Source organism: Rhynchophorus ferrugineus, unplaced genomic scaffold (assembly GCF_030347505.1).
Source record: "Rhynchophorus ferrugineus isolate W39M unplaced genomic scaffold, kcgeb_rfMv2 rfM5, whole genome shotgun sequence".
Lineage (NCBI taxonomy): Eukaryota > Metazoa > Arthropoda > Insecta > Coleoptera > Curculionidae > Rhynchophorus > Rhynchophorus ferrugineus.
This window is the reverse complement of record NW_027472584.1, coordinates 12323022-12336885: the sequence shown is the minus strand read 5'-3', so window position 1 is coordinate 12336885 and position 13864 is coordinate 12323022. Positions and strand designations below refer to the sequence as shown.

At 30.0% G+C, this 13864-nt stretch overlaps 1 protein-coding gene across 1 annotated transcript in view; it reads left to right on the top strand.

The window, feature by feature from the left end:
* The first annotated feature begins 2329 nt into the window (after positions 1-2329).
* Positions 2330-13864, top strand: part of svp (COUP transcription factor 2) — a 63928-nt gene continuing 52393 nt past the window's right edge. Inside the window, exons 1-2 of the mRNA XM_076404878.1 lie at positions 2330-2798; positions 8896-9045. Coding sequence (XP_076260993.1) covers positions 2507-2798; positions 8896-9045 — 442 coding nt within the window. The 5' untranslated portion in view covers positions 2330-2506. The remainder of the gene's footprint in view (positions 2799-8895; positions 9046-13864) is intronic.

Genomic DNA, 13864 nt, shown 5'->3' with positions numbered 1-13864 from the left:
ATAAGTAGTTGCTATATGTGTGCTTTTAAGTTTAAAAGTGGTTCCTAAAAAGCTATGTTTCAAAATACTTTTAAATATACTATTAATTACAGTCTTATGGCTTTATTCAAAATGCTGCTGATTTTGTGTCTTGTCTTAATAAAATCATAAGTGCAGTTCAACGAGATCATATGCCGAGATTATATACTTGTGAGATTTTTTTGACAATGATTACACTTTATTAACGTTGTTGTTTAGTTCTGATTTAAAACAAATACATAAATCCAAAGTATTTCTCAACGTTCGACAGAGTTCGACCAGATCATATGCCATTGATCAAAAATATTTGGTGATATGGTACGATAATCGCAAAGAAAAAATTCAGACTTCTATTATATATTAATAGCTATTAAAACTTCATTTCATTAATTATTATTATTATACATTATCATAGGTAGTAATTACTGCTATAACTATCAGTGAATTATTACTTGGATCATAATTTCTCTAACAAAGTTTCTATTAATTAAGCTATATTCTCTCATGTTTGTCACATCTAAGTACAAGCTACAAATATTACCTTATATACTTGTGAGATTTTTTTGATGATGATTACACTTTATTAAAGTTATTGTTTAGTTCTGCATTAAAACAAATATATAAATCCAAAGTATTTCTCAACGTTAATAATGTGTCAAAAATTTTACACTTCGACGAGATCATATGCCATTGATCAAAAATATTTGGTGATATAGTACGATAATCGCAAAGAACAAATTCACACTTCTATTATGTATTAATAATTATTAAAACGTCATTTTATTAATTATTATTATTATACATTATAACAAGTAGTAGTTACTGCTGTAACTATCAGTGAATTATTAGTTGGATCATAATTTCTCTAACAAAGTTTCTATTAATTAAGCTATATTCTCTAATGTTTGTCAAGTACAAGCTACAAATATTATCTTATATAACTGTGAGATTTTACACTTTATTAAAATTGTTATTTAGCTGTGTATTAAAACAAATACATAAATCCTAATTATTTCTAAACTATAATAGTGTGTCAAAAATAAGGTTCATTAACGGTTAAAAACAAATAATGGAGATGAAGGTGTCAGTAGTATTAATATTTGTTCTTAACCTTAATTACATTTTTTAAATTATATTGAATAAATCTAAATAATAATAAATACATCTATAAATTTATATTATAATGGAATATTTTATTTTTATTAATATAATATTTCTTACAGTTTGGAATCTCCCTTTTTCCAATCAGAGTTTTTCTGCTCTAGGAGAATTACGGTTTTTGGTATTAACAAACCGACAGGTTGTCATGTAACATGGAGCATCAACAATTCCTCGCAATACCTTGTTTTGGAATCTTTGTATGATGTTTCTACTGTTTCAGCTGGTACAACCCCAGAGATGAACACCATAAGCCCAGATTGATTTCAAAACTTGTTGGTAAAGTAAAAGCTTATTATATACTGACAGGGCTGAATACCTACCCAATAACCAGTATATTTTTTGTACTTCAGCTTGAATTCTTCACGTTATGTGGCTTTCACCTGAGTATTAGATCAATTTTAACATCATTACCATAAGCAAGTATATAGGCTTGTACGTGATTCTTTTGTTAGTGAAATCAATATGCACTGCCTTACTTTGACTTGTTATGAAACGTCATTTTTTTGTCCAGCATTGGATTCCAGCCATATCTCCAATGGCTAAGATTGTAGTTCCATCTGCAAATGTACCAACAACAGTTTCATTGAATGTAGTCTCTACTATACAGCGGATAAAGGACTGGTCCCATTACACTTTCCAGTGACACACCTGCTTATATTTTCGTCAAGTTAGGATATGCATCTTTAAATTAATTGAAAATGCATTAAATATAATTTTAAAAGATGTGTATCCATTCGGAATTCGAATTCATTTATTTTTGTTGTATGTACGAGTTTTTATAATGTATAAATAATTTATTATATTATTTCAAAATTGATAGTCAATTTGTATAATTCAACAATATTTTCGGTAAAAAATATGAGAATTTAAAATGGTAATTTATCCGTTCCTCTGGAAGAAGAATAAAAAATGTGAAGTAGTTAAGGTGTGAAGAAATCTGGAAATGATATGCAGAAAATAAAAGTGATAAAATCAGAAGCCAGAGGGGGAAGTAGTAGGTGGAATGTCGAATGTGCCGACCCGGCTCTGGTTCGGGTTCAAGTCGCGCTGTGTCGTGCCGCGTTGCCGAGTCCCCCACCCGAATTCGGTAACGCCCCGTGGCCTATCGTGACCCGGCTCGAACTAAGGACCTCCCCGGTCCGCCCAGGCCAAGTTGGTGTCGGGCCGAGCGAAAGGTCACCAGTAGAGGCTAGAGAGTGTCGTGGGGTCGACCTATCACCTCCAGACTGAGCGCGAACACGAGAGAGAAACTCCCGAAAGTGCGAAACGGCCGATTTGGCCAAGTGGTGAAACGTTTCGATTTACCGTGATGGTGTTCTAGTGCCCAATGGCTTCGTTGGTGGCGAACTCGTGGCGCGAGTCTCCGCTGGTGAACCCGGTGCTACCGACCGCAGGGCTCAACTCGCTGAACCTGCCACCCGTCGCGGCCGTACAACCTCCGAACCCCGTTCAAGCCGTGGGGCCCCTATCCGATGCTCCTACGACGGAGCTGGCCCTGCTAAGTCGCCAAACGCCCTCGCAGAATAGTACTGGCAGCGTCGACAAAAATCAAAACATCGAGTGCGTAGTGTGTGGAGATAAGAGCTCGGGCAAGCACTATGGCCAATTCACGTGCGAAGGTATGTTAAAACTACGTTTCAAAGTCCAACCAAAGTCAACATCCAAAGTTTACATCGTTACCAATCAAACGACGCATTCACTCATGTTACGTATATGATATAATGTGATACAATCATACAACCGGAACGCGATAACACAAACTAAAACCGCACGTGAAAATAAATAATCTATTACAGAAGAAAAATCTGATTACCGCTTTTCAAATGCATTATTGCGGTAGGTCACTAAAACAATTACAGAAAAGTCACTGGTAGTGGCAGAGATCAAATATCATGACCCACGAAGCATTCTGTATAGTTATACACATATTTTTTGACCCCAGGGACATCCCTGACCCTTTCATTAATTGTAGCACCAGCTTACACAATGAAGTTGTTTAACCTTTCGCATTCGTACGTCCGAGAGTAAACCTGGCAAAATTATACACGCACTGTTCATTTAGGTAAAATTGCTGAAAGAAAGCGTCCTGACAAATTAACCCATTCAGTCGGAGCGATTAAAATGTTATTTCCGGTGGTCGTTTCTCACTTTTAATTGTTTGAAATATGACAAACAATAAACGCAATTGATTGGAAAAGAGAGAGTTTCATTCTATACTATATTAATCATCGAAATAGACATTTTAATATACCAATATCTCCATTAGATGATAGAAAACAGTTACATTATCAAAAAAAAAATCTATTATAAAATTATTTTTAGCAGTTCATTATTTCAGAAGATCTTTTTAACTTTTTAAACTAACAAATATTAGACTTTAAAAAAAAAGATGAATCTATTTTAGTTCAATACAACTGCCTTTATACTATATATTGAATTATCTTGAGTAATTCATTATTTTAAGATTTTTTATTTAAAATTAAATAAAAACATGAAACTTTGACTCGTTTTTATTTAACTACTTAAACCTTCTATTATAAAATTTTACAGTTAATTTAAACTAAAGCATATTTTTGAATATTCAATTTTTTTATTAATAAACATTAAAGATACGTTAAAATTGCATTTTTATTAACTTTTCTTATTTTTTATTATTATTACGGTATACAAATTAATATACGAATAATAACATCTTTGATTTGGAACATAATTGAAATTTAAAGAAAAAAATCAATATGTATTGATACAAAAATTTGATTAAAACAGAATTTAATACTTTTTTTTTCAATTTCATTATAAGTAAATTTAAATTGTGGATTGGACGCTACATTATCTGTTGTAATGTAAAAGCAGAATTAAAAACTAAATATATATATTTTTGCTAAATATATTTTAAAGTCTCCTTTTACCAACTATGGGTTTATCTGGACTGGGCCTAAAGTTTAACGTGGGCTCCGAACCACGGTCCTCAGCATTAAGCCTACCGACTGGCGAGTGACCAACTTTAAAAATCATCCCAGAAGACTTCCGGTCTTACCCAGCCTGGTTACTGGCGTGACTGGGATCATTTTCCTTGTCAGATTTTACACTCTTGCCTAGAACATGCACAAATTCTAAACAATCACAAACATAAATTTACGACCATGCCCCAGCAGGATTCGAACCCGCGGCTATAGCAACAGTAGGAGGACCGTCCCATCGCCTTTACCACTGCGCTACCAAGCCGGCTAAATATATTTTTAAACTGTTAATTTTGGAACTAGATGCATTTAAAATAGTGCTATATATTAAAATAATTTTATTATCATTTTGCGATGAGTACAACTATTTTTTAGCTAAGTCTATTAAAATAATTATTTTATTCATTATTTTTTTAAATTATAGTTAGAAAATCGGTAACAGTGATTTAAAACAAATTAAATAAATATTTTAGTTTTGAGACAGTATTGTGTGTAGTTTCATATATTTAGCTTCAAAATCACAAGCTAATTTAAATTATTAAATTATATGCATATTTATTATTTTTAGTATTTTAATCAGGAAGTAGATTATTTTGGTCTTTGCTATTCTATGATATTATCTTAATTATGTTAAATAATCAGATAGCGTCGGATGTTAAAACTCAACATCACCCTTCAAACACCCTAAACATATATTATCATCTTTGATAATTAATTCAGATTATGTCGAGGTTATTTTTATAATTTCTAAAAAAATTTTAAAAGTATATTAAATATAGATCGAAAGAAATATAATAGAATACAAAAATCAATTAAGGAAAGGTAGATATAATAATTAATGCATTATTATACACACACAAAAAGCAAGATAGGTAATAAGCATACGAAATTTGTTAATAATTATGTTAATAAAAAAACACTTGTGGAATACAATTAAGATCGTAAAAAGAATATAGCTGAAAATCGAAAGTATGTATCAACATACCTACAGAAAACAATATATAAAATACAATATGAAATTTTTAAACATAAAATCACTTTGGGCAGTCAAATTTAATTTAATTTCATGAAGAATGCCAAAAAAACCTATTTTTCTTTGAGTTCGAGAATTTCAGGTATACCATCATGTGTAACTCGAATATAAAATATTAATTATTAAAATAATATTTTAGTTATGTTCATACGTCATTTTTTATACAATGCAAGTTTTTTTTATATTTTTAACCGAGACCAAGATGCATTACCTGCCAAGCGTAACATTTTCCAATTGTTAACCCCCATGTCATTTATGAATGTATTTCTGGTTGGTCGATCACCATACAATTATATAAATCTGAAAACAATTCATATATTGTCAGGACGTCCTGTCCGAAATATTTACGTGTGGACAAACAAAAAAATATATGCCACAGAAAAATTTAATCAAGCAACTGCTAGTGGTCATTGTTAATGTTTTCAACGTACAAATAAGTCTAAGGCAGGTGTGTGGTGAATTATTACCTACAAACAATGAAACCTGATGACTGGAAAAGATTTTTTTGCGTGGGATAACAATACAGCACCTATTCATCGGTTTGGTCTGGGTTTAAACAGCAAAGGTAATTAAAACGAATTTTAAATCAATGACATTAAATGTCGGATGTCTCTTAAATATTTATCTTAACCGTAACGACCAAATACAATTTAATTTTATATATTATTGTAAGAAATTGTGTACATTATCGGTTTTCAGCCATTATTTATTTCACACCTTCCTCACCGTATTTGAATTCTGGCTTATCTGAACAAGTAAATCATGTAACACCAATGGAAATTAGTGAAGATGAAAGAAGAAAAAGTCTAGTGAAGACGGCGAAGGCAGGAGTTTTTAAGATATAGCAAATCCTTGAAAACTAAATACCATTTAATGAAATACATTATTGTATGAAATTGTGTGCATTATCGGTTTTTAAGATATTTTTCATCTCAAGTCGTTAGATTTTCACATATTCTTCACAGTATTTCAATTGTGCGTCGGAAAAATTACATAGCATTTAAATCATGCAACATCGGTAGAAATTAGTGAAAATGAAATGAGAAAATATTTAGTGAAGATGGCGAAGGAAGCAAGACTTTTTAAACAGTTCTTGAAACGATATAGCAAATCCTTGAAAGTTAAATACCATTTAATTAAATACTTTATATTGATACATTGTGTACATATAGATTTCATTATCGAAGACATTTCTCATGACTTGCCATCAGTTTATCACTTCCTCGCAGGATTTAAATTCTGCGTCGTAAAAATGACATGTCATTTAAGACTGTCCAAAAGTCGATTCTCTGATCAGCTAAAGCATGTAACACAGGTCAAGATTATTGATAACAAAAATGGGAAAATGCTTAGTAAAGGCAGTGAAGAAAGCAGAGAACAAACCCTTGAAAATTCACGTTAATATAATCATCAACGTATTAAACAAAAGTAAGTTTTATTTGTTGTCAACTTAAATTGTAACAGATCATAAATAACTTATAAAAAACTGACTAACCTTGCGATCATGATTATTAATGATCATTTTATATATTCATAACATTCTAATGATGACTGTTTTAATGTCCATAAACTATAGGTATCCCATTGAATGAGCGATGTCTTTATAAAAGGACAAAAAATGATTTAAAAAAATGTTAAAACTAATTTAAAAAAAAAGAATGTTAAACATGGTATTGAAAAACATTCTTGAATATAATAAATTTTAAAAATTCCTTAATCACAATGATTAAAGTGTTCCGTGGGGTTAACACGATAGCAAGTATATTTTGATTTCAGAAGGGTTATGAATTAGTTAAGGTTGAGTGATATCCCTTTCTTTGTTAATACGCCTGGACCTTGCAAACTTTTTTCAGCTTGTATTTGTTCGCGTAACTACGTTCTTACTAGACCGTAAAAAAATCAGTTTTAACGACCGGCTTTGGTTTTTCATTTTAAGAGGGGAGCCGATACCTTGAGCGTCTTGTAGTTTTTATATCAAGTGGCAATACTTGGGGAAAACCTACAAAATCCACACATTTGACATGAATTCCTCCATAGTTTTAAAATTCATTTCTAATCCTACAAAGAAAAAGGTTTCTTACTATTGTACGATTTCTTAGGTGTACGATTACGACTTTCTGAATAAACACGACTTATTTTAATTCGAATAAATGAAACAAAAATGTAACTGTTAGGTAATTGTTCGCAATATTTTCGGTATCATCCCGAATAGCATTTTATTCGTTATATTGGTAAGTTAAAAAATATGCAAATGCCATATTATTTTTAAAAACTTCCTTTTCTCCAGTCAAATTAATGTAAATTTATTCAAATAAAAAACCTTTTAATATTCATATTATTCGATAATTTTTCAATAGTATCACTCAACTAGACGCATTTAGAAATAGCAGTACTTTTTATACAGTATAAGAAACTAAAACAGCATTTAACATTTTATCATTAGGCTTGATATTTTAACTATAAATGGAATAACGATAATTAATTAAAACAATGGTTCAATAGTTATTTATACTTTTACAATATCCGCCTATATATGTATATATATGGTAACTTGTTTTGTTAGCACACGATTTTATGATAGCTCACATAATGTTAAGATACTTTCTATAATTATATTAAATAAAATATGCTAGGTATTCTCAATACTGCAATTGCCGGCTTGGTGGCGCAGTGGTAAAAGCGATAGGACGGTCCTCCTACTGTTGCGATAGCCGCGGGTTTGAATCCTGCTGGGGCATTGTCGTAAATTTATGTTTGTGATTGTTTGAAATTTGTGAATGTTCTAGGCAAGAGTCTAAAATCCGACAAGGAAAATGATCCCAGTCACGCCAGTAACCAGGCTGGGTAAGACCGGATGTCTTAATGCTGCAGGCTTAATGCTGAGGACCGTGGTTCGGAGCCCACGTTAAACTTTAGGCCCAGTCCAGATAAACACAAAGTTGGTAAAAGGGAACTTTAAAATATATATAAAAAAATACTGCAATTATTCCAAAATATCTCTTAAACTAAATACCGTTAAATTTTGTATTAATAATTATATATTTTATTAGAGAAATATTAACAATTATAATTCATTTTTCGACTTGTTTGTTGAGATTTCACCAAATCCAAAATCCCGCTACGAGGGGTAAGCTCATATCCCCCTGGGGACCCATTGAAGAAGAATGGCGCTTTATAAAAAACATTTTCGGCAATAAAAGTATAAAGATGAGACACGTATGATGGGACATCGATTAATAATTCTTGTGGCAAGTCGCGTTTTTACACTCTAATGTTTTTATTGGGGGCTGTGTAGTTAATCTTTTTTTCAACCTCTCATTTTTCACCACTCCATTTTACTGAGCGCGAGATCTTACGGCAATAAAATGTTGAACTTGACTTCAATTGTCAAAAGACCCCAATAATTGAATGAATAATACATAGAAGTACCTCTTTTTAATATTTAAAATAACAGTTTTATTATAAGTTCCAGCCAAAGAGGAAATATGTAATTAATTCAATCTGTGCTTATCATATAATAAAATAGTTGTTGCAATAAAGGTCGAATATTAATATAAAAATAAAGTTATATAAAAACCCCGTTTTCTTTAAACACGTAAATCTACTTAAAACCTAAAAAAGTCTGAATTTTCCACTTCCCGTTTGGGAAAATTCAATTTTTCTCATCTTCCGCCTGCTCTAGACATTTCCTTAACTACAACAGTTTTCCATTTTTCATTTCAGGCTGCAAGTCATTCTTTAAACGTAGTGTCCGCCGAAATCTTACCTACTCATGTCGAGGTAACAGAAATTGCCCAATTGATCAACACCACAGGAATCAGTGTCAATATTGTCGATTGCGCAAATGCATCAAGATGGGAATGAGAAGAGAAGGTAAGTGATCTTGTAAGAGTCAGTTTTATTTAATTTATACTGTTGGAAATTTTCTTTATGGTCCAACAATACTTATACTGATAGTAAATATGAACTATATTTTTTAAATAATATAATATAGTGATAATGTTTTAAATTTTTAATTGGAATTAAATGTAAAATTTAATTATAAAGGAGACATGAAATAACATATGATTTGTATGTAAATATCAATAAATTAGAATAATAATAACTAACTTAATTAACATAGTATAACGAAAATACATTTTAAAATATCATATGACCATTAACAAAATTAACAGAAGAATCAAAAGGATGTTTGATTAGTTCCCCACTCTGTAGTCATCAACAGTAATCGCAATAGTAACAGTAAAATTGAAATACATATATTTAAATAAATAATATTTTTTTAAAATGTTAATGGGAATTAAAAAGAAAATCTTACTAAGAACGGAAACATACAACACCATTTAATTTAACTTGATTGAAAATGCATATATAAATTAGAATAATAACTTTTTTGAAATAACTTATTTAAAATAATGTAAGGATAACATATTACATCATCAGTAACAAAATTAATAGATAAATCAGAAGTAGTTCTCATTAGCGATCTATTAAAAAGTGATTTATTGACAACAATTCAATAAAAGATAAATAATTTAATATTCTATATATTGGATATGTTGTACCGGGCTTATAAATTCATTTTAAAGGATTTACAACACATAGTGTTACTGTGTATAAAATCTCAGTAATTCGTCCCGAGAAAATCGCATTTGCAAGAAGTTTTACTTTTTTACTTCAATTTGGAGAAAAAAACGGCTCAAGGTCACTAAATGCTGCATGAAATGTATGACAATTATGCCCCATCGATTTCAACATGTGAGTAGTGGTTTCGAAATTTTAAAAGTGTTGATTTTGACACCGAAGACAAAAAGCGTTCAAGGCAGGCAACAAAATTTTAAGACGAGGAAATTTGAAGGTATTGGTCGATGAAAGCATTAATAGGTATTACTAAGCGAAAAAAGGCCGGAATACGAGCAAAGACATAACAGTGTTATTCTTCAGCATGACAATGCTCGACCATATGTTGCAATATCGGTGAAAACATACTTAGAACTATTAAAATGGGAATCGCTACCCCACCCGCGGTATTTTCCAGACCTTGCTCCATCTGATTGCTACTAGTTCCGAGATATGTCCGTATGTTCCGAGTAGCGCTTCACTTCTTATGAAGATACCAAAAAAAATAGATCGATTAATGGAGGACCTCAAAAGATAATCCGTAAATTCCCTGAGAAATATGAAAAAAGTAGTGGCTATCGATGGACAATACTTTGAATAAAATATAACACATTGTACCGATTTTTCACAATAAGGCTTCAAATTTAAAAAAAATCCTTTAAAACTAATTTATAGGCCTATTACATTTATTTCTAGTATACTTTTTCAGTCTAGGACATTGAAACAAATATTACTGTTATTTGATAACGCCTAAAAAAGCCTTTTGTTGTTTTTAAAATAAACTTAAAACATTTTTTATTATTGAATTTTTATAACTATTAAAATTAAAATGAGCAAAATACATTTTTAATATTATAAAATCAAATCGTAATATTATGTTTTGATTCATATTAATTTAACTGATACAAAATTATATCTAAATTGGAGAACGAATATAATTAGAGTGATAACAATTAGTTAGCTCAGTTTATATACAATAATCTCTGAATAACAAGAAGTTTAATTAATCCAATACTATAACAAAAATTCAATAAAATCAAGGTTGTAATAAAAATCAAAGAAATAATTTGTGAAAATTTTAAAATCGACTATATATAGATGGTCACGTATTGTTATTAATAAAAAAAAATCACCGAAATTATATCAGTGAGCTCACTTTCACAATAATGAACTAAAGATTTATTTCAAGAACGATAAAAGACGCACTTAAATGTGTGTTATATCTGGGGTTAAAAAGGTTATCTCCTATTCGTATTATCCTGGAATTAAAAAAAAACCTATTGGTTCAAATTTTAAACATATACATAACCGCATAGTCCTCGATACTTTCTTAAAACGAATTGAACTGAATTCATCAGTCAATTTTATTTCATGGATTTACACGCATATATATATATATATATATATATATATATATATATATATATATATATATATATATATATTCCTGATAAAATTGTTATTAAAACGTCGAAGGAGATATATATATATATATATATATATATATATATATATATATATATATATATATATATATATATATATATATATATTCCTGATAAAATTGTTATTAAAACGTCGAAGGAGATATGATATACGACTGTTATTTTGATTTCAGTATTTTCCATTTCATTAATGACTTGTTTTATTTTTCATTATAATATGCAACATGCTAAATTATCTTTGATATTATAATGAGCATCGGCTATTTTTGAAATTCCTAAGTAGATATAATGATAAATAAAAAGTAGAATATAATGATTTACAACTCCAAACATATAAAAGACCTTAAAATTATTTTGCCGAAGTTTTTTCGGTATATGAGAACTGTCAGTTGTCAACATAATTATATTCTCTAGTGATGATTCATTGATTGATACATGATTCATTCATTGCTTCATCTTCATCATTGCTTCTTAAGTCGGCAGTAAGAGTTGATAGTGATAGAATGCTCTTTTTTTAATATTAGGATAATAAATTTTAAAGGTATAAATATGGTTTATAGAGCCACACCTAATATATTGTTAGTTTTGACTTAGATCGTAATCCTTTTTAAGTTCTATTTTTATATCCGCTAAAACATACATGTATCATGCTGAAATTAATTGAGTTTGTTTCACTGAATTCACTTCAGGTTTTGTCAAAACAAACGCTATCTTTTAGCGGAACATTCAAAGTAACTAATCACAATTTATTAACAATCACATCAACTGTAAATCTTAGTAATGCGATATGATTAAAACTATTTAGATTTAAATGTTAGACCTATGTTAGGCATATGTTACATCCGATTTTGTTTAAGTATAATGAATATTTGGATTATTTAAAATGAATTACGTAAGTGTTCAATACTTACTTCGACAGATGGTCCTCCTGGCGCATATTTATAAATTTATGTTTGTGATTGTCCATAAGGCAAGAGTTCAAAACTGTGTAAGACCGGATCTTTTCTGGGATGATCTCTGACTTTTGTTCACTCGCCAGCCGATCGGCTTAAACCCAAGAACGGTAGTTCCAGAACCCACGTAAAGAAGTAGGTCTAGTCCAACTAATACTAATTGGTAAAAAGGAGACTCTGAAATATGAAAAAAATATATATGACCATTATTTAAGATGTCCAGTAAGAGTTCATATACAGTATCAGTCATAATTGGAGAAACAAATATAAATTTGTATTGCCAGCTTATATTCCCTTGAAATGTAATATAATGTGCAGAATAATTACTATAATACATCTGATCGATATTTTTAGTTTTATGAGCTGTCAATAATACTTTACAAAAAAAATTAATTGAAGAAACTAAAATTGAAAACTCCTTATTGATTCAACCGATTTTCTTATAAACCTTGCGAAATGTTTCTCCACATACGTGACAATATGCGGCTAATGACAAGCAAAGTAAGTTATCTGTCCCATACATTTAAATCTGACCTCTGTGGTGATCATTTCAGTGCTTGTTACCACAAGTCGCAATTCCAAATTTTGTTCTTCTTCTGTTGAAATTTCAACCAAACTTGACTGTTATTCTTTCAAATAAAGCGTTTTTTGGATAATTTAGCTATTGCTATTTACATTGATACCTTTTAATATTTTATGCCGACAGTTAGAAGTGATTTATTTATCATTTAAAGGAGCTGTTTTGTAGATCTTTCAGGTATTGTCGCATTTAGCTATACTTCTGCATTGATCACATTGATCCAGTAGGAACTTAAATACATTTATTTATCAGTCAAAAGAAGTTGTTTTTCTAGATTTTCCACATTTTGTCACATTTGTTAAATATTCGTTATGTTGATATAATTGTACTTGTTTGAAAATATTACATTTATTTAAATTTAATTGTTTCAGTTGCATAGACTTTATATGAATAAACTCCATGGGACATTTTCCAAATAATATACTCATAAAATGTTTACATTTTAACACAATAACTTATTCTATTTAGGAGGAAAATTCAATTTAAATTATCCACTTATGTTAATAACAACTATTTTTTGATAAAATAGCAATATTGATATTTTACTTAGAGATAGAAGAAAAATATGTGAATATGTGAATCAATAAAATTTAATAAATGTCCTTATTTCAGTTGTAATATTGAATAAATATTAACGGTTTCTTCATATATGAGTGGTACTCTAGATATAAAATATCTATGAATGAAATATACGTGTATATATAATACATAGAATTGAAATTACATGGAGAATATAAATCAAATAATTGCGCTTTCCATATTTCAAGAAATAAATCGTTAAACCCATTTCATATAATCAGCAAACGGATGATCGCGGAAAAAATGTAAAATGAAATAAGCGACTTCTTGTGGCGAGTATGGGAAAAAGGCAAGCAAAAGATATAAATACACAACACTGTAGAGTACCGAGACCCTAAAGAATGGGCGAACCATTAATCTTTTGCGGCTTCGTTAATATATGCAAGTAGTAAACGATCTTTTAGGTAGACGGTATAGGGACCGAGTGGACCCTTTTGTTGGACCTTTTGGTCAACTATTTGTATATTAGACCGATCAATCATAAGCAAGAGAATGGGCCTTCTTTTCGGACTGAG